General features: G+C 38.5%; 1 protein-coding gene across 3 annotated transcripts in view; it reads left to right on the top strand.

Annotated features, from left to right (window-relative positions):
• Positions 1–179: 179 nt before the first annotated feature.
• TMEM64 (transmembrane protein 64) overlaps positions 180–22645 on the top strand; it is a 56695-nt gene continuing 34229 nt past the window's right edge. For all 3 annotated transcript variants that reach the window (XM_053558880.1, XM_053558878.1, XM_053558879.1), the window contains exons 1-2: positions 180–1176; positions 17263–17418. In XM_053558880.1, coding sequence (XP_053414855.1) covers positions 376–1176; positions 17263–17418 — 957 coding nt within the window. In that variant the 5' untranslated portion in view covers positions 180–375. The remainder of the gene's footprint in view (positions 1177–17262; positions 17419–22645) is intronic.

Raw genomic sequence — 22645 nt, 5'->3', positions numbered from 1 at the left:
CCGGTGCGCGCGGCTCCCAGCGCCCGACCTCCGCCGCCTGGGGCCTAGGCGGGCCATCCAGGACCACCCCCGACGCCGCGGCCCGGCAGGCCGGCGCGTCACGAGGGGCGGGGCCAGGACCCAGCCCGCCCCCGCGCGCCCGCGGCCCCGCCCTCTGGGGCCGAAAGGGGCGGGGCGGCGCGGCGCGGGGCCCGGAGTTTTCCCACTCTCCGTGAGACCGCTACTCCGCCGCTGACTCCTCGTCCTTTTCCCGGCCGTCCTCCGCACCCCACCAAGAGAGTCGAGACTCGGCGAGCGGGGCGCCATGAAGGGCCGCCGCCTGACGCGCGCCGCGGAGGACGGGCTGGCCGGCTGAGCGCCCGCGCGGGCCGAGGGATGCGGAGCCCTGGCGGGATCCTGTTCCAGTCGCTCCCGCGGCTCCTGCAGCACGCCGCCCTCCCGGGCCGCTCCGAGCTGCCGGCCCACTGGGCCCCGCCGCGGGCGGCGGGCGGGGACGACCCGGCGGCCCGCCTCCCCGGCGGGGGCGGGGCGAGTGCGGCGGCGGCGGCGGCGGCGGCCTCGGGCGCCCTGCTCGGCGCCTATTTGGAGCGCCACGGTCCGCCCGCGGCCTCGGAGCTGCCGGAGCCGGGCGGCGCCTTGGCGGGCTGCCCCGGGAGCGGCGGCGGCGGCGGCGGGGTGGTGGTCGGCGTGGCCGAGGTGAGAAACTGGCGCTGCTGCTGCCTAGGCAGCACCTGTTGGTGCCGGAGCCTCCTGCTGGTGTGCGTGCTGGCCGCCCTGTGCTTCGCTTCCCTGGCCCTGGTCCGCCGCTACCTCCAGCACCTCCTGCTCTGGGTGGAGAGCCTTGACTCGCTGCTGGGGGTTCTCCTCTTCGTCGTGGGCTTCATCGTGGTCTCCTTCCCCTGCGGCTGGGGCTACATCGTGCTCAATGTGGCCGCCGGCTACCTGTACGGCTTCGTGCTGGGCATGGGTCTGATGGTGGTGGGCGTCCTCATCGGCACCTTCATAGCCCATGTGGTCTGCAAGCGGCTGCTCACCGCCTGGGTGGCCGCCAGGATCCAGAACAGCGAGAAGCTGAGCGCCGTTATTCGCGTTGTGGAGGGAGGAAGCGGCCTGAAAGTGGTGGCGCTGGCCAGACTGACCCCCATACCTTTCGGGCTTCAGAATGCAGTGTTTTCGGTAAGTGGAGTCCCGCTGGCCTATCCCTCTCCAAGACTGTTTTGGAGCGGTCTTATGACAGCCCCGGGAGGGCGCTCTATCAGATAAATACCAGCAGAGAAGTGACATTGGCTATGGGAGTTACAGTTACTTTCCATCACACCAGGGAAAATCTGTCATACAAATAAGAGAGATCGAAGGTGGAACTCAGTAGGCGAGGTAGAGAAAGAACTGTTTCTTTTTGAGATGTGTGTTTAATTAATCAAGAGTCCTTTTAACTGTGGGGGTGGTGGGAACAGTTCGAGGCTTGGATGGAAATGCTTATCTTCAACATTTGTTGTATTCCTATAGCAGCTTTGACAACTGTTAGGGAGGAACGCTTCACCTTCTGGTTTTGTCTGTTGTCTGCATAAACGCGCCTAGGGTTTTGCTCAAGTTTTTACCAACATGGTATTGAAGCAGGCTTTTGAGTAAACAGTAGAGACTGTATCAAGACTCCAAATTTTGGAGTTTCCTAAATCTGTAGTAGACCTTTCCTTCAAGTAATTTGCTATAATTGATGTAAAGGAGAAAAATCTTGCTGTTTTTCTTTGGAGGAACTTCATTTTGGAATCACTGAGAGGTGAATAAAACAAAGTAGAACAGATAATCTTATAGTCAGTGAGCACATATTTTTTTCTTTCTATGCTCTCCCAAGACTCTTTTTTGCTCTTGAATTCTGTATGTTCTGCTTATTCTAGTCAGATTTCTATAGCTAGTGTGCATCTCTGAGCAACTTTGCCAAGTGAGCCCATCTGATGAGAGCAAAGGAGTCTGATCTTTACAAACTTTATGACTTTGAAACAAATTAAAGAACCCTATCTGGCTTCGCTTTTCTCTTTTCTGAAGTGTTGAGATTACTGAGTTCCCCAAATTCAATGATTCTAAACCACAAGGAGTTCATACAGAGATTTCCAGAAACTCACTCCTTTCCCTATACTTAAAGAGAACTATGTGTTCAAGTAAAACGTATGCTGCAGCATTCGGAACCGGAGGAACTGATGTGTTTTATGTTAGTAACTCTGACTTACTGTTTTGTCTCTGGAATCATTGCTAGTCTCCGGAAACTCAACTGATTTGGTTTTGAATTAAAAATAATTCTAACCAGCTTGCTTTTTGTGACATAATTAAGATATTTTCCCCCTTTTCCCTTCTTTCTAAATGCCATATGCAGATTTTTTGTTGATTCTAACAAACAGCAGCAATGACTATAGAATGGTATTTGTGTAGTATGAAATATCAATGTGAACTTTGATGAAATCTTGGATAATAATGGATCAACTTGTGCTAAGACTTTGAAAATCGTTTGGGGCTGAGAAATGCATATGGATTCATTCTGTCAGTTGCTTTGTCCTTCATTGTATAGCTTTGTTCTGTGCCTTTTCTTGTTCCTCTACTATGTGCCAACTGGGATCCTAGACTCTTTTCAGCTGTTAGTCCTAATCTTTAAGCCAGCCCTGCAGAAAGTAATTATGCACATATTGTATAGATCAGCAGTCCCCAACCTTTTTGACACCAGGAACCAGTTTTCCATGGACCAGAATGAGGGGTAAAGATGGTTTCCGGATGATTCAGATGCATTACATTGATTATACATTTTATTTCTATTTTTGTTGCAATTTAGTATATAATAAAATAATGTACAACTCACCATAATACAGAATCAGTGGGAACTCTGAGCTTGTATTTCTGCAACTAGGTGGTCTCATCTGGGGGGTGATGGAGACAGTGACAGATGAAGCTTCTCTTGCTCGCATGGTCACCTCCTGCTGTGGTGGCCTGGTTATTAACAGGCCCGAGGCCCAGGGGTTAGGGACTGCAGTTATAGACTCAAGTCCTCTAGTTAGGAGCACAGAGCTAGTGCTCTGGAGTCTTGCTGTGTGCTTAAAATCTGGTAACCTTGGTCAAGTTGTCTGGTCTCTGTGTTTCAGTTTCTCATTTGTTAAGTGGAAAAAGTAGAGGTACCTACTTAATGAAGCTATTGAGGAGATTACATAATAAATACATGCAACAGAGCCCATCCTAACAAACACAGTGTTGGCTATTGTTGTTTCTGTTGTAATTACTCAGGGTCGCCTAGGCAGGAAATAAATGGTAGAGTCAATCTTTTAACTATGATCTGATGGTAGGATCTCAGCACATAGCCTTCTGTTTCTTCATCATATGTTTAATGCCTAGTGGGGTCATGGGTACATAGTAAGGACTCTATTAATTGAGAATAAGGTAGGCTTTACTTTTAATAATGCCTCCTTTATATATTAACTATGGATGTTGTACTTTGTGCTTGGAAATAATTTAAGGTAATTATGTAGTTGAAAACAAGTTTGACAAGAGACAACTCTCAATTTGGCATTGTGGGGTCAAGAGAGAGGAAGGAAAGAAGAAAAATGGCCTTTTGTGATAGGTATTATTATCACTATTTTACTGGGAAGCTGACCTCAGCCAACCAGAAATCTACGTAGGATCACCTACCTTCAAGTGGCAAGCTGAGGTTTGAACCTGAGATGGGCTCATACGATGCATCTTCTTACTCACAACCAGCAATGGAGTGGGTTTCGAAGCTGCTGGATGTGGTCTCTGACTGCTTCTTTATTCCTATTGTTCTGAACTTTCTGCTTACAGAAGTGGCCCTTTCAGTCAACACAGTTTACTGAATTTATCTAGGATTTGTAAGAGAAAAGAAAGCTTAGTTTAGGCTGACGTTGGTTTTAGTTTGAACCTCCCTTCTGCCTTCTAGAATTCCTTTCTACCTCTGCCTTCTCCACTTCATACCACTCTGCTTGCCCACTTTGCACCTCCCAAGGTGTATTTCTGTTGGGTTTTTCACTTTCTTCCCTACCTTTGAAATTATCCTTTCTAAAAAATTCCAGTTAGAACTTACTTTCTCAGTGCCCATGATTAAAGAAATTTTTCTGGGCTTACCTCAAAGAGAAAGTTAAATACGGTCGTCATGAGGGATGAGGGGTTTGGAAATAAACAGTCCTTGATTAGTCCGTGTCATGGTGCCCTCTCCATGTTTCCTCATCTGTACAGGGCAGTAGAGTTACTAAGCTAATTCCGTGAAGGCATTAAGTATTATGCTTGGCTCATAGTCACTTCCTATTATTGTTATTCTTAGCGGTGGAGGCAGTTGTATTTACATTTTAGAGGCAGGAGCTGATTGTAAAATACTAATATATGGAAGAAGGAAAGGAGCTTTCCCTTACTTCTTACGTATTCTTAACCATTTTTTTCTTCTCTCATGTGTGCTAGAAAGAGATAAGCCTGTTGACACTCCACTCTTTAAATTCTCAAAACAGAGACTTATGTGTCTGTATGTGACACTTCATAGTATTAGTTCTTAAGCTGTAAGAAATACAGAAATACAGCTTTACATTTCTCAAGTAAATGTTTAAATTATTCTCTCTTAAAAATGCATATATCATTTCTACTGGGAAATAGGTAAAGCATTTTATTTTTTAATTGTTTTAATGTAATCTTTTATTTAGGCATCTTGTGTCTATTAAGATAGATAGGTTTCTAAACTTGTAGTTTTTGTGTATTTTCACATACTGTTCTTAACGTGGGCACATGTCAAAGTTGATCGCTATTGTTTTCTTACTGGATTAGTCAGGATAGGCTAAATTGTGTTGCAGTAACAACCCCTAAATCCCAGTAGTTAAAGAGCAGAGTTTTATTTATTCTTTTTGACGCAGATCCAGGTCAAACTTACTTTTGGCAAAAGGAATGGTGTGTTCTCTTTCTGTACTGCATTTGTACTCTCACCATCTTACACGTGGTTATCAAGACATAGTGAATTGCTTTTAAAGCTTCCATCAGAACAGATCTCACTTTTTGCTGGCTGAACAAGTTACATGACCACAAACAACTTGAAGGGGGTAATGGGTGTGCCGGGAAGGAGAGAGAACTGGAGCATTTAGTAGCAATCTCAATCGCTCTGGCACTTGACTACCTCCTCCCTCTCTCCCATGTCCAGTCACCTGCCAGGTCCTGTGGATTTTGCCTCCTAAACACCTCAGTACAGCCCGCTGCCACTAAGCTGGTTGAGGTCTCAACCTCCCACCTCTGGGCCTTGGCTTTCTCATCTTTACTTTATACAGAACGATCTTTCCCAAATGCAAATGTGATCTTGGTGCTGTCCTGGTGACCTCAAATGAGTTTTCTTTTCCTCTCAAGATAAATTCCAAACCCCAATTCTAAACCCCAAAGACTTACCTATAGCCTCTCCCTTGCCATTTTACAGTTATTTTGATGTGTTTATTTATAATTCTGAGTACCTTCTGATTTATACATAACAAATGATATCCTATCTGTAACCTTGAAAGTTCAGCTTCTCCTTTTTGTCAGTTGTTGGAATAAGAAACTATGGATTGGTAAGAAAAGACTGCCAATGCAGTGTAGAAGGAGATGGAATCCTAAAAGTGTAAAGCCATGTAGAGGAAACTTGTGGATGAAATTGAAAATTGGAGGTATTTGTAAGAATAACCCCATTCCGTATTTAGTAAGCATTAAAGTGTCCTCGTAAGGTTTGCTCTGCCTCTGCACTGGCCCTTTGGGACCTACAGTTTAAAGTTAACTCCTGTAAAATGTTATCTTCGATCCAAAAATATTACACAATAATTAATTGTTGAGGATAACAGTGTTCATCCTGGTTCTTGGCACTTCCAGGGGGTATGATGTTAGGTGGTTCTACAGGAAATTCTTAAAACCATTCCCTCTTTTCACTGGGCTTAAGAAAAACTTAAAAAGTCATACTTGGGTATGATTTTGTTAAAAAAAATCTACACGGGAAATTTTGTTCTCAGTCATTCTTAAATCTTTGAAACCTAAAATAAAAACGTAAAGCACGCATATGCTAATACCATTTGCAGTTAGGAGAGCAAACTTGCATACATGTTTAATCCTCACAACAGTATTGTGAATAGGTATTGTCTAAGAGGCAGAGTTATATAGAGGACAAATATTGCAAACTTGAAATCAAACTTGGTTCTTCCATTTACTGTGTCATCTTGAGGTAGTTAATACGTACTCTTTTGAACCTTATTTTCTGTTGTAAAATGTATTTAATACCTGCTTCAAAACTATGATAAAATTGCTCGTTATTTACTATTCTTTTAATCTCTGTATTTCAAAATGAAAATAATGAAGCTTGGAAACATATTTTTTTTATTGTTGAGGATTTATTGAGGGTACAAAGAACCAGGTCACATTGATTGCATTTGTTAGGTAAAGTCCCTCTTATAATTGTGTCCCACCCCCATTTTTTTTTTTTTTATAATGAGTCTGATTGTCTTGCTTTGTTTTTATTTTATTTTATTTTATTTTTATTTTTTGCAGTTTTTGGCCAGGGCTGGGTTTGAACCCACCACCTCTGGCATATGGGGCTGGTGCCCTACCCATTTGAGCCACAGGCGCCACCCAGCCCCACCCCCACTTTTTAAAAAACTTAACATTAGATATCCATATTATATTTACTATGTGCCAGGCACTGTTCTGTCATGTACACATTATTTATTTAATATTCAGGTTAACCCTATTTCTCATTTTATAGTTGAGGTAACTGAGGCATAAAGTAATAAAGTAACTTGCCCAACATCATACAGTTGATAAATGGTTAGGATCATTAACATACCCAGGTCATGTGTGTTGGTCTAAGAAGAGCTGGGTTTCTCAAAGTCCTCCTAATCCCAGTTGTACAGCACTTTTCCTGGAGTACCCTGTTTCCCCAAAAATAAGACATCCTCCGAAAATAAGATCTACTTACAGGAAAGATAAGATGTCCCCTGAAAATAAGACCTAGCGCATCTTTGGGAGCACACCTTAAAATAAGACACTGTCTTATTTTCAGGGAAACAGGGTACCTTGCCTGTCAAACATTGTAGAGGACTGTGCAAAGTTCTACAAAATTTACTTAGATGTCATCCCAGGATGTTAGAGCAGGGGCCAGCAAACTACAGCCCATTTTATTTTAAATGGTTAGAAAAAATATCAAAAGAAGAATAATAGTTCATGTACATGAGAATTATATGAAATTCAAATTTTAGAATCTGTAAATAGAGTTATTGGAATACAGCTATGCTGATTCATGTATGTGCTGTCTGTGGCTCCTTGTATAAATGGCAAAGTTGAGTAGTTGCAATAGACCCTACTATCTGCAAAGCCTAAAATATTTCTTACCTGGCACTCTATGAAAAAAAGTTGCCTGCTTCTGCATTAAAGCCATAGCAACAACCGTTCTCTTGCTGGATTTGGTGAAGCAAACAGCCAGATTTGAGAGACAAATGTGTAAGTAAAGGAGTTCTCTGGCCAACAAACAGTAAAGACTGGAGATCCTGAGTCTAGTAATCCTGAAAGCACTCATTCTTGACAACCATGGAAGTGAGCTTGGAAGTAAATGCTTCCCTAGTTGAAATTTCAGATGAGACGTCAGCCCTAGCCAACACCTGCTGTGTAGCCCTGCCAGAGATCCTGAAGCAGAGGATCCAGCTAATCTGTGATTGGATCTTGAGCCACAGAACCCATGAGACAGTACATGTGTGTTAAGTCACTAAGTTTGGAGTTTATTGTTATGCAGCAATAAATAACTAATAGAACAGTGTTTTTCAACCTTTTTTAAATCTCACAGTACACTTGAACCTATTGTTATTCTGCAGCACACTAAGTTATGTTGATCAAAAAAATGAATAAAAGAAGAATATACTTAACTGTGCTTTGAAACTTCTTTCAAAACTAATTTAATTAATAACCTTTAAAAACTTTACGGCATGCCTAAGATCTTCTCAGGGCACACCATTGTGCCATGCTACACTGCTTGAAAATCATTGCCATAGAGCAGGCGTCCTCAAACTTTTAAACAGGGGGCCAATTCACTGTCCCTCAGACCGTTGGGGGGCCAGACTATAGTTTTAAAAAAAACAACTATGAACAAATTCCTATGCACACTGCACATATCTTATTTTGAAGTAAAAAAACAAAACGGGAACAAATACAATCACACCGCTTCATGTGGCCCGTGGGCCACAGTTTGAGGACCCCTGCCATAGAGTATGGTTGTGAGCTGTGAGGAGGAAGCAGCCATCAAGCCTGAGCTTCTGCAACTGTAGTAAAAGAGGCCCTTAAGTTCTCACATATACGTACACATGTCTTATTTGCTATTTTATCTAATAAAATTCTTTAAAAAAGAAGCCAAACGAATACATGGATACTTGGTGTAAAAAGCAAACAAAATAGAAATAAATAAAATTTAAAGTGCAAGACCTTACCCATCACCCTGGTGAGAGAGACCTAATATTTCTATTGTTTATAGAGATGGAGTCTTTTTTCTTTGACTCAGAGCTGGTCTTGAACTCCTGAGCTCAAGCAATCCTCCCACCTCAGCCTACCAAAGTGTTAGGATTACAGGTGTGAGCCACTGTGCCCAACCTTGAATAAATTTTCTGAGTTTGCATTGAGTTACCAAAAGAAGATAAATTACTTTTGGTAATTTATGGTCACAATTGAACTGTAATTTATTACAATTGAAAGTTTTTGGTAAGTAACTCTAAGGTCACAAAGTCTTAGCCTCTGGATTCTTTGGGGGACCTCTATTCTGTCTTCACTTCTTTGGGGCCATGGTGAAATCATTCTGTGATTCTGACCTCTAGTTTTCTTTTTTTTTTTTGTAGAGACAGAGTCTCACTTTATCGCCCTCGGTAGAGTGCCGTGGCCTCACAGAGCTCACAGCAACCTCCAACTCCGGGGCTGAAGTGATTCTCTTGCCTCAGCCTCCCAAGTAGCTGGGACTACAGGCGCCCGCCACAACACCCAGCTATTTTTTTGGTTTGCAGTTCAGCCGGGGCCGGGTTTTGAACCCGCCACCCTCCGTATATGGGGCCGGCGCCTTAGTTTTCTTATTTGTAAAGTGAGAGGGATTAAACAAGGTCTCAAAGTTTGCTTTTAAAAAAGGCAACTATTCTGAGCTACAGTTTAACATTACCTTTTATTTTTTAACAGTTTAGTCTACTGAGTTACAATGATACTTGTTTTCTCCTTTTTTAAACGTTCGTATTCTGTGCTATAGATATAGCTATAGAATTCAAATAAAGATAAGATAGGTCATAACCCTTACTGTACCCGTGTATGTAGTGATTAATTTCTTCTTATTAAAGCATACTGGTTTGCTGCCAGTAATACAATTTAGGTGGAATAGAAAGACAGAGACACAGTTTGTGTTTTTAAAGAGTTTGGAGCTCTGCAGGGTCAGATAAGATGACCAAGTTCTATTTCATCTCAGCCCCCATCCTTAGATCTCACAATATCACTGAATACAGGTGACCTTTATTTCCCTGAAACCGTTTTCCTCCCTTTGTGCCTCTTTAGTTATCTCATCACTTCCTGTGGTTTTTAATGTGTCATATGTTAAGCTTATGAATCTCAAATCTCTATCTCTATCCTATTATCATAGTAAGGTATGCACAGTACATATCTTTTATTACTCCTTCTTAGTCAAAAATTTTTTTCTTTGAAAGCAAACAGGTTTTATTAAAACTTACTTAATTTTTTTTCTTTTTCTTTTTTTATTTTTTTTTTTATTGTTGGGGATTCATTGAGGGTACAATAAGCCTGGTTACACTGATTGCAATTGTTAGGTAAAGTCCCTCTTGCAATCGTGTCTTGCCCCCATAAAGTGTAATTTTTTTTTCTGTCTGCAAAGTAAGTGTTTGTTGTAAAAACTTTGAGTGTATAGCAAAGAAAAAAGAAAAACTTTTTTTTTGTTTCTTACAAAACAAGTTATTAACATTTTAGTGTTTATTTTTCTAGTCTTTGCACTTACGGATACATATTTTTCATTCATTATATTGTGAGTTAATGTTATAAATAAATTTGTGACCTTTTACTTGATAAAATGAACGTTTTGACATTAAGTATACTACAACAAGACTTTTGATGACAACACTGTCAGCTTTAGTTTTTTGTTATTCCTGCTTAGAGCTGGACCTTATGTATAGAAGGCATTTGATACTTTTTTTTTTTTTTTAAAGAGACAGAGTCTCACTTTATCACCCTCGGTAGAGTACGATAACATCACAGCTCACAGCAACTTCCAACTCTTGGGTTTAGGTGATTCTCTTGGCTCAGCCTCCCGAGTAGCTGGGATTACAGGCGCCCGCCACAACGCCCAGGTATTTTTTTTTTTTTTTTTATAGAGACAGAGTCTCACTTTATGACCCTCGGTAGAGTGCCATGACATCACACAGCTCACAGCAACCTCCAACTCCTGGGCTGAAGCGATTCTGTTGCCTCAGCCTCCCGAGTAGCTGGGACTACAGGCGCCCGCCACAACACCCGGCTATTTTTTGGTTGCAGTTCAGCCGGGGCCAGGTTTGAACCCGCTACCCTCGGTATATGGGGCCGGCGCCTTACCGACTGAAACACAGGCGCTGCCCCGCCCAGCTATTTTTTTGTTGCAGTTTGGCTGGGGCTGGGTTTGAACCCACCACCCTCGGTATATGGGGCCGGTGACCTACTCACTTGAGCCACATGCACCGCCCGATACATTTTTGATACATCTTTGTTGAATAAATAAAATTAGTAAACCTATCTGTGTCAAAGAAGAACTTTTCAAGAAATTATGTTCTAGAAATTACATGCAATATGATACACTAATAAAAAATTTTTTTTGCACTGAGGAGAAGTAAGTGTGTGTATTAACTAGATTCTCAAATTAGCTACTGCACTAATTTTGTCACGGTCACTCCAGGTCCCATAAAATATTTAAAAGCAGTAAACCCCAAAATATTTAAAAACGATTCCTAATTTAGGGACAATCGACTAATGAAAATGTTTGTACATATGTAAATAGTTTCTCCTTTGTAGACAGACATAGTTACTGAACTGTTTCTGTGAGTGGAAGCCTCTTTACCCATAGCCCTCTACAGCTGTTAGTGTCAGGTCCATAAAATTGCCTTATTTTATGTTTTCAGGAGCAAGACTTTTTCCAGTACTCTCGAGGTTGCTGAGAGACGCTAACCAGAGGGTCTTAGCATTGATAAGTATATTATATTCACTTTAGAGATTACCGAAAATACTTGTAGTGTTCATTCAGGAAACAACTGGTAGGTTCCTACTATATGGCCACTGATGTTTTACATACTACCCTGTTTCCCCAAAAATAAGACATCCTTGGAAAATAAGACCTACTTACAGGAAAGATAAGACGTCCCCTGAAAATAAGACCTAGCGCATCTTTGGGAGCACACTTATTTTCGGGGAAACAGGGTAGAGAGATGGTAGTGAATAAAGCAAAGTCCATTGCTTTGCTTGACTGTGGCAGTAGCAGTCCAGTTTAGAAATAGTATGTTTGATATGGTGAAAGTTTTGCTGATAATGAGTTAATTTTTTTTTGTAACATTTTTTTCTGTGTTTTGTGGACATGGGGGTGGTGGTGATCTCAGTTTCTAAAGATCCAATTACAAATGGACTTTGCATTCCAACCTGTTTATAAACTGGCAACTATGGTTAGTTTCCACATTTATAAACAAAACAATTTTGATGTTGATACATTCAACCTCCAGTCTGTATATATAGGTAATAAATATATGTGTGTGTATATATGTGTGTATATATATATATATATTTAGCACTTAATATGTTGTAGGCATTGTGCTAAAGGCTGAGATACAATGAAAAACAAGATAGGTTCCTTCGCTCACAGAATTTTAGTCTGAGGAAGGGTTAAGAGGCAAACAGATGGTAAAATCTTCAGTTGCTCTCCAGTGTGTAGGGTACAGGAAGTTACAATGTTCCATCAGAGCACCTGAAAGTGCTTGTTATGAAGACTTGGGGCAGGACGGAAGGATTTTTTAGAGAAATTAATGCTTGAGTAATAAAGGAGAGTTTGGGAATTGCCTGAGTAAAAGGAGTGGGAAGAAGAATGTGAGTATACTCTCCAGAAGAACAGTATAGAAAGGCCTTGGGAGTAATGGGAACACAGAGTGTTCTAGGAACTGAGAAAGTTTTGTGGCTGGAACATAGTGTGAGGCGATGCATGAGATGGTCACAGGCTAGACCATGAAGCGCTTTGCACACTGAAGAACTTTACTGTCCTGTAGGAGGGAGTTTAAGAAAGATTAGGTTCACATTCTAAAAAGATGTCTGCAAGATTTAGCATAGATACTGAGTGGGGTCGTCTGGGAGCCAAGACTGGAGAAAAGACTGAATAGAATAGGCTCACAGGGTGGATAAATCCCCTAGAATCCAGGGGTCCTCAAACTGCGGCCCGCGGGCCACTGGAGGCAGTGTGATTGTCTTTGTTCCCATTTTGTTTTTTTACTTCAAAATAAGATATGTGCAGTGTGCATGGGAATTTGTTCATAGTTTTTTTTAAACTATAGTTTGGCCCTCCAACCGTCTGAGGGACAGTGAATTGGCCCCCTGTTTAAAAAGTTTGAGGACGCCTGTGCCGAATTAGAAGGTGCAGTAGACAAGACAGGAAGTAGTAGAAGATCAGATGTGGGGAATGGGGCGTTAACCGTGGGACTGGCCTCCAAGCAGGGCAGCCGAGATTGGGAGCACAGAAGAAGATGAAGTGGTATTTTGGGAAGGGATGGCAGTGGGGCAGTTAATATTTTTCCTTAAGCCAGTTTTTTAAAATGTTATATTTCTGAAAGGGAAAGCTAGTTGCCATTTCTGAGCTCTTTCTCCTCCTTCCCCAACTTTTACTGAAATATTGATAGGAAATATTTTGGGGAATATACAACAACATAGATCATTTATCAGCAATTATTAGTAAGACAAAAAGGTAACTATTCATTTTAATTTATTTTGACCATTTTTTAATAGTCATGACTTCTATATAACATTATTAAATATACTTGAATTGGAATTTGTATGATACCTTAATAGTAATTTTGTTAATAAAGAACATCCCATGCCTCTATACAGAAGAATGTAATTTGCCAAAACTAATACCAGATTTGAAGTCTTTTGAATATAGATTGCCTTTATATTCTTCACAACATCCATGGTAAAATAGTTTATGTAAAAACAACACAATTTCTTGGTAAGCTAGAGTATAAGCCAGGGGTCCTCAAACTACGGCCTGCGGGCCACATGCGGCGGTGTGATTGTATTTGTTCCCATTTTGTTTTTTTACTTCGAAATAAGATATGTGCAGTGTTCATAGTTTTTTTAAAAAACTGTAGTCCGGCCCTCCAACGGTCTGAGGGACAGTGAACTGGACCCCTATCGAAAAAGTTTGAGGACCCCTGGACTATAAGCTGTTGTACACAGAGCTGTAAACTTAGGAAGTGGAGATGCTAGAGCAGGTTGCCTGAGAGCTTAGTGCTGTGCCCACGAGGACAGAGACCCAGATTCACTGAGAACCCCCTTGGTGGATTTAAAGCCAGAGGTTTTGTTATTTGTCAGTTTCCTAAATGCCATATTTAGAGGTGAATTGGCTCTTGCTCTTCAGTTTTTCTTTCTCCTTCGCCCCCATAGGTACTACTTGGTCTTCAGGATCTATTTGGTATAGTAGTCAGTTTTCTACCATAACCCCTATTTTCCCAGATAAGTGAATCACATCTCCAAATAAATCGTATTATTTCTAGCTATATTATAGCATTTAATTTTAAAAGAACAAGAGAGTGGCAGTCAAGTGGCATTCACCGTCGTTGTAACACTTAACCATAGTGTCTCTGATTGTAGAAACTCGCCAGCAAGAAAACACTGATATCCAGCATTGAGATTTCCAGTTCTTTGGATTTGGAGAAGAACTCCTATAAGTCAAGATCCCAGGGCACAGTAGACAGGGATTCTATGTAAACAGTGGAAGTGCACTGGCCTCACATGTAAGGTCATTCTGGAAAGTAGAACAAGGAGATAGATTTTTTAAACTGTTATGCATGAGACTTACTAAGGGAAAGATGTTTGCATGGGCTGCTTTGTGGGAACAAGCATTCTAAATTAATAACATTTGTCAAAGACTGGAGCTAGGTGACGATTCTGAGTAGGATTTTGACTTACAGGAAATGCCATATTAAAATAAATGGAGCCCATTTATCTTTAGTAAAGTTATTAAAGACTGGGTATGTGTATGTTCTTGTGTTACTCCATTGGTTAAATCATTGGACAGACCAATAAAACTATGATAAACAAAATGGATTTTTTGCTTTCTTTAGATACATTGCTTTTCAGAAAGGATGCATATGTAAATAACAACACATTAGGGTAATGTTTGGTCATGAACATTTGATAAACTTTGATTTTTGCATTGAAAACAGTTTTGTTAAAAAAGGTGAATGACAGTTCATATTTATTAAATCTGTTCTTAAAATACCTATTTGGATATTATCGATGACATCCATGAATGTCAGTTTTGTGTCCTGTCTAGAGAAACTTGAAGGATTAGACTGAAGCTTTGTGTTGTGACATTTGGGAACTGATATTTAAAAATGTAAAGTTTGTTATTAACTGCAGTATAACCTTGTAAGATTCATTTTTGATTCATTGTTGCCATATTTACTTATTTTACACATTTGACATTTTTATTCTAAAGGAAGTTCTCTGCTTCTGTCAGTGCTCTAAACTGACAGAGGACCCTTTCTCCCCGGTTACTTTTCCTCTTGGCGGGCTTGTTCCTCTTTTACCCAAGGCCTCTAGTGAGCATCAACCCACCTACTTTTCCTGCCTTTATTTTATAGGTTTCTTTGCATGTGCACCATGAACAGTCCCGTGTGCCAGCTTTATTGATGTATCCTGTACTTTACCTGCCACTTTGTCATGTTCATTCTCTTCTTAGAACACCTGTCTTCCTCATCCCATCTATCTTTGCCTGCCAAACCCAGCGTTAGCTTGCAGTGTCCAGTTTAAATGCCTCTTTTCCCACGAACTTGCCCTTTGCTCCCCACTCCTGTGACTAAGTTTAATCCTTTAGTCTATAATCTCCACATAGCCCTTCTCAAGGCTCCCTTTTCTACCTGAGATAGTTCATGTGTACTTGTGAGTGTGTTAATCCATCGAAGGTAGCCATAGTGATCTATAAAAATAAATAGATGAGGTTAGTTAGAACAATTTTTTAAAAAATGGTTAATAATGAAGAAATTTGAAGGAAATAGGAAATTCCTTGCCAGATACTAATAGTCTTTATTACAGTTCAGTTTCAGTACAAAATTTGAAACATCAGTTTTGGTTTCAGTATAAGATTTGAGATGAATAGACAGTATTAAAGCCTCTTTTACATACAATAACCTTTTCTATAGTAAAACATCAGAACTAAATAGAGGTTATTGGTTATTTAATATATAATACTAGGAAAATTGGGTATTGGGAAAGGAGATGGATTTTCATCTTTAATTTGAATGAATTCCAGAAGGAATAAGTAGATAAATGTTAAAAAAAGAAAGCAATAAAATAATAGGTAAAAACTAATGATGGGATCTAAAAAGAATTTTTTAAAGCTGAAGGCAATGGAAAAATAAGAGGAAAAGATTAACAATATTTGATTATATAAAAATTTAGAAAAATTTGTATGTCAAAACATAAATTAAAAGAGAAGGGACATTTTTATATGCCACATATAATAGAGAATAGGTTTCCCTCACTGTTAGTTATTTAATAAATAACTTATGAATAAGTAAGAAAAACACTCAACATTTAAATGAAGTGCAAATGTTAACAAAGTCATAAAGAAATACAAAGATAAAGTAATGACAGAATGTTTTTACTACTATCAATAAGAAAGACTGAACTTTAATGCTTAAAGTTGGTAAGAGTATGACAAAATGGACATACTTGTGTATTACTGACAGATTATAAATCACCGAACATTTTGAGAATAGAAAGTTTTTACTGAGCCAGTAATTCCTACTGATCTACCCTAAAGTAATTGAGATGCATATTGTGTTAGTCATTTATTGCAGCATAATAAATCACTTCACAGTTTAACACCTTAAAACAACAAACATTTATTGCCTCACAGTTTCTGTTACGAATCCCTGTGCAACTAGCTGGGTGTCTCTGACTCAGGCTCCTTCACAATTCTACAGTCAAAGTGTTGGCCAGGGTTGTCGTCATCTTAAGGTTTGAATGAGGGAGGATCCCCATCAGGCTCTCTCTTGTGACTGTTGACCTGCCTCAAGTCTTTCTTGGCTATTTGCTGAAGACATCATGACACATAGGCCTCTTCATAGAGCTACTAACATCATGGCACCTTATCTGCTTCAAGAAGAGATAGAAGTCTTATTCTTCTTGAAAGTGACATCTCATTTCTGCTATAGTCTGTTTGCTAGAAGCAACTAGGTCTAGCCCACACTGTAGGAAAAAGGATCACACAAGGGCATGAATACCAAAAGATAGGGAGGGTCACGGAGTATTTTAGATACTGCTTACCACATATGTTAATGTACAAAGATTTTCATCATAGTTTTAGCTTTTTTAATAATATATACATTCATAATAACATGCATACAAATAATGAAGCAGTTTAAATGTTCTATACCAGGAGTGATTAAATTGTGCTACATCCAAACAATGGCTATAATTGTAAAATGATGATAATTTCTACTTTTTTTTGAGTTTCAGTCATATACTAGGCATTTCATAGGTACTTTAGAAGTATTTCTGACTCTTACCACAACTATGAAAGGTAGGGGTTATTTTCATTTTATAAGTTAAAAAACTGATATTCAGAAGCAGCATAGTTCCTTGAATTTTCAGCATGCCATTCTAGGGTTACCTGGCTTCAAAGCCCAACAATTACACTGCCATTTAAGTGAAGAATATTTAATAAAATAAGTCTTACAAAAATGTTTTTACAACATGATCGATGTGTGAATTTTATTTATATGTGAGAAATGATGTCTTTTAATGGTAGAACAGAAATTAAACTTTCCTTTAAACCTTTATTTCATTCGAAATCTTCTACATTGTAGATACGTTCTCTTTATAATCATTTTTAAAAGTAAGAATACTTTGTAAAGTATTTCATCTCTATTCCCAAGGAAAAACCACTAGCAAAACTTACACACACATTTTTATATTGAATTGAATTTTATTTGGTAATGAATCATTCCCTTTAATCTACTCTTCTAGATCACTGATCTCTCATTACCCAACTATCTGATGGCATCTTCGGTTGGACTGCTTCCTACCCAGCTTCTGAATTCTTACTTGGGTACCACCCTGCGGACAATGGAAGATGTCATTGCAGAACAGAGTGTTAGTGGATATTTTGTTTTTTGTTTACAGGTGAGTTTAAGGCTAAGGGTTGTCTCTCTCTTTTTTTTTCTTTTTACATTGCATTGCTGATAAATTTCATTGAAAATAAGAGGGTTTTTCCTTTTTAGGTTTTTTCCTTCTTTTAGAACTAATTTCATATTTTGACAATATTAAATTCTTTTTATTGTGTGGGTATATGGAAATTTGTAGAAGTGAATTGATACGTATGAAAACCTTCTCAAAGAGGTATAAAAAGGAGTGGCAAAAAGTTATTTTTGTGGTGATTTACTTTTTAAGTCATCACAAATCAAATTCTGTATTTTGAGGTTTTTTAAGGTAATTTTATTGGGAGTTTATCTTACTACTTTATATTCAAATTATCAAAATTCTTCCATTTGTGTATACTTAGAGTATTTGTTGTACTGACAGTATAAATTTCTTCCTAATATAATTTGATATGGAACAAAAATTTGTTTTGAAAAGTATTGCCTTTTAAAAAAATGCCTTGTTTTTGATTACAAATTCAAATATTGAATTTGCAAATTGTAATATAGTTTCCATGTAAGAAGTTGATGAAAAAGGAAAATATTTCCATGTAGAGAAATTTATTCAGGCCCTTTAAATTGCTTACATAAAGAGTTAAGAATTCCTTTGTGATACATTTTATTTCTGAGATTTTTCAAAATCTCATTAATTTTTGGTGAATTAATAAAATGATGATGATATCTAACCTTTATTCCATGCTTTATATGGCACATATTTAAGTTCATTTAGTCCCTACCAAATGACTAGGCGGTGCAGACTTTTTATCATTGTAGCCAATTGTGTACATTATTTTTCAACTCTGTGTTCAGTACCTTCACACTGGTAGCTTGAAATTGGTCATGGCAGGAATATTTATGCCATGGGAAATGGCAAATCTATATATAAATCATGCCTCCAACCTCTGATCTCCAGACAATAACTTGTTTAAAATCATAGCTGTAAGTGGTAGAGCCAGGATTTGAACCAAGAGACCATGCTCATAACTGATAGAATAGAGTCAGCATTCCATATCCAGCAGTTACACTTGCAAATTTAAATGAATCCAGATAAAATAAATAGATAAAAATATTAGATAAAAATAACAATATGGTGATAAAAACATTACACATAAAAGAATATATTATAATAGATATTTACATAGCATGTATAATTATATTAGATAGTATAAGTAATCTAGAAATGATTTAAAGTATATGAGAGGATATGTGAAGGTACTACAATCATCTTATGAAAGGGACTTCACTATCTGCACATTTTGGTATCGATGGGGCTCCTGAAACCAATACCCTGTGAATAACCAAAGGACACCAATATGGTCTTTTTAGCAGATAATAGTCTTACAGGCTTACTGGTCCTTTACCTTGCTTTAATTTATACTGTTACTCAGTGTATGGCACCATATTACCAACTTGCTCTTGGTGGCACTCTCAAGTTTTTCAGGCACTATATTGTGTTAAAAATACTATGATATTAATCTGAAATAAAAAATAATAAATGAATAAATAAATGAATAAATTTTTAGAACTATGATAAAACCAGTTAATTTTCTTTATTCTTATGAAGTACAAGTTAAATAAATGAAGTAAGCCCACAAATATTTACATTGGAATATTGCTTAAATAAAGCTATTCAGTTAATGGGCTTGCTTTGAAAAAAATTTTGTGTTATTTTTGACATGCGGGGAGTTATTTTTCTTTACTAATTTTTTTTTTTTTTAGAGAAGTGTTTTCTCTAGCTAACAAAAGCTAGGTTGAGTTTCTGTTACAGTTGGTATATTTGTATTATACTAATCATATAATGTTAAAATTTCTATACATATATCTGTAGCATAATATGTATCGTACTTTCACATTTATGATTATCCCAAAGTACTATAATATTTTGATATACACTGCATTCTCAGATAGATTTTAGTATGAGTTTGAGTATGTTTTATATATTTTTAGTTTCCTGGAAATGAATAATCATAACCTATTTGAAACATTTTTTTTTTCTCCTTGACATTATGTTTGAGTAAATATAATTCTTCCTTAGTAGTAGCTTACAGAGGATTTTCACTATTTGAAACTTTGTATTTTTATGCATCTTGGTAAATTACTCAACTGTAATCAATGATGTTCATAGTGCTTTTTAAACTATAGGCTCTTCTTTCATCCAGAAATTTCTTGCTCTTTGTTTAAGCTGGTAAATTTAAGCTTAGGATACATGACCAGGGTTGTGGGGATGGGGCTGTGAGGCACATATTCTTACTTCAGGCGTTTACCAAAAATAAGTAAATAAGAGAAGACACAGTTCTGCTTCAGTTTATTGATATTAGTCTTAGCTTGATTTGATTCAGGAAGGAATTAATGCATCTTACAAAATGTATACAGAAGAATAAAAAGAGGGTAAGAAGTCATTTAAAAAGGGAAAATTAGCATAGGAAAAAAAGAGGAAGCTTAATTAAAGCTGATGGATAGAGTAAGTATATAAGTGTATTCATGAGTTTCCTCCCACTCGGTAGAAATGAGCCACAAATTTGCTTCTGGGCTTTGTAGCCACATCTAAAGAGAATCCAAAGTATCAGTAAAATTAAAGCAATACAAAGTAGGTGTTCAGAAGAAGCCACAACTATTATTAATATTTCTTGTGCAGGTTGAATATTTTTTATCTGAAATGCTTGGAACCAGGAACATTTTGGATTTCAGATTTTGGAATATTTGCATTGTACTTAGTAATTGAGGAGAATCCCTAATTTGAAAATTAGAAATCCAATATGCTCCAATGAGCGTTTCCTTTGAGCATCATATCAGTACTCAGAAAGTTTCAGATTTGGAAGCATTTTAAATTTTGGAGACACTCAACCTCTACCGAAATCCAACTTAGATCCCAAGGTCTATTTAGTGATTCTTTTCCATGCCTTGTATTTTTCTGTGTGCCCACCAACCCAGACTTCCTACCTGGGTGAGTCCAAGTTTGATCTGCCTTTGGGGAAGTCATATAATCAGACGTATTGATAATATTTATCTCAAGGCTGCAAACCTTTACCTGGTTTTTCAACAGTGCCTCACATCCCAACTCTTTGCTTTGTCTTTTCCCTCCCCTACAATTTTCTTGAAATAGTTGACAATTTCGAACTATCTTTACTCTCATTACAATTTCGACTTGTTCCCCTACTTCCCTCTTCTTTCTCAACCGATTCTCTCTCTTTTTCCAGTAGGAATCCCCTCAGTTTTCCCTAAGAAATCCATTAACTTTGTGTTGCTGCTTCCTTTCACCTACTTTCCAGTTAGAAGAGACCCCTGTGTTTTCTGTATGGGGCTTGTCCTGTCTGTTTTACTAGGAAAACTTTCAATAATTGCTTATAACTCCTGTGTCCATTTTGTTATTTTTTTTTCTTTTTCTTTCTTTTTTTTTTTTTTTAAGCTACACTGGGCTAAAGAAGGAAGGTGAGGACATGTTGAGGAAAATCAGTCAAATTGTCAGCCCCTGGGATCCAGAAGGGCAGCAGGAGAAGATTCTGTGTAAAGATGTAGCCAGTTTGCCATTCCTGGCAGCATAAAAAAGTTTACTGGATTTATGGTCTGTGGCCCTGCCACATCCCTTCCCTCAATCTTTGCTTACTAAGGTCACCACTAACCCTGTCTGTCAGACACACTTTCCATTTCTCGTCTAGATTGACACTTTAGCAGTCTAGACACTTAACCATGCCTTTATTATTAAAACAATTTTCCCGTTGTTACTTTGATACCACTATCTGGTTTTTTTTCCCTACTTGCCCTGGCATATGCTTGTCTTCTTTCAGTTCCTGTTATCTTTGTTGCTGAAGATAAGTTGCCAGCTTTAAGTTTCTAGTCTCACTCTGAAAACTTTTTTTGGGGGGGTGGGGGGAGGCAAATCCAGTTAGTATCTGCTAATCCAGCCCCTTCCCCAATATGCATTGTTAGCTCAGCCGTCTTTCCATAGCTTCAGACCCATTCAGTGACATCCATGAACTTTGGATGTCTAGCAGAAATCTCACATTCTGCATGTCTTAGACAGAACTTAATATCTCATTCACACACCACCCCCAGTTAGTTCTCTCCCATTTTCTTCATCTCTTTACATGGTGTCAAACTTAAGACATTTACAGTAAGTATATGTTGTTTGTTTTAAGAGAACTAACATATTAGAGAATACTAAAGATTTCTAGATCCCCCTTACCTAATTTACTTAGAATTTTATTGAGTGGTGGTACTTACTGAATGGGACCTCCTTGCCTGACCTCCACTTCACCTGTCACAGCCCAGGATGCTCTGCCTCTGCTCCCCTACCACCCCTCCTGACACCTTCGACACTTGGATTGAGAATACTTTTCTCATTATAAGGATTGGTAGTTTTAATTGAAAGTTCTATTTCAGGGTGACTTTTGCTTAAAGCAGCCTTTGTAAACTTGCTGGGACATTAAACAGCACCCACTCTATTTGCTTCTCACCCTAAAGAACTGATTTATAGATGAACATTGGAATAAAAACCATTTAGAAGATGTGTATGGCTTAGCCACTCTGATAAATTTATGTGTAGGATGTTAGAGCACAGAGAGACCAACTTACTACTGAACAATGAACAATGGGGGACTGAAGCTCAAATGATTTAGGGAGTTTCTTTGAAATCCTTAGTCAATGGCTAAACGAAGACTTGAACCCTCCTGACTTTTAGTTTGATCAGTTTGATGCTTTTTTTCTAATCTCCCTTTGACTGACATTCTTTTTTTTTTTTTTTATCATAACCATGTTTTTATTTTTCCTTAAGTAAAATTTTATGCTCCCAGTCTCTTATTAATGTCTTTTGAAGTTTAGTGCCATTTCATCTTTTTAAGTGATCTTTAGTACTTTTAATTTTGTCTGTACCAGGTAATTTATTGCAAACAGTAGTGCTTATATCTCTAAGTGGACTTACAAATACCTATGGATGTTTATAGTCATGCAAAGAATGACGCTACTAACTACACTAAGAAAGTCTAGCCAGCTGTTGCCTCTGTTGTAGACATTTTTTATTCCTTGAAAGAATCTTTGGGGTACAAAGAGACAAGTTTGACTAGTATCTACCAAACATCATTTATATGAACAAAAGGGATGTATGTTTGTGCCTGATATCATATGATGGTTACCTAAACACTTAGGCTCTCCATTGCCAGGAGAAACAGCGCAGGAAAGAATTAATGATCACCGTGTATAAACTGTTTTAAAATGTA

The sequence above is a fragment of the Nycticebus coucang genome, chromosome 13, assembly GCF_027406575.1.
Source record: "Nycticebus coucang isolate mNycCou1 chromosome 13, mNycCou1.pri, whole genome shotgun sequence".
NCBI classification, from domain to species: domain Eukaryota; kingdom Metazoa; phylum Chordata; class Mammalia; order Primates; family Lorisidae; genus Nycticebus; species Nycticebus coucang.
Note: the sequence above shows the minus strand (reverse complement) of the source record. Positions and strands in the feature narration are given on the sequence as shown.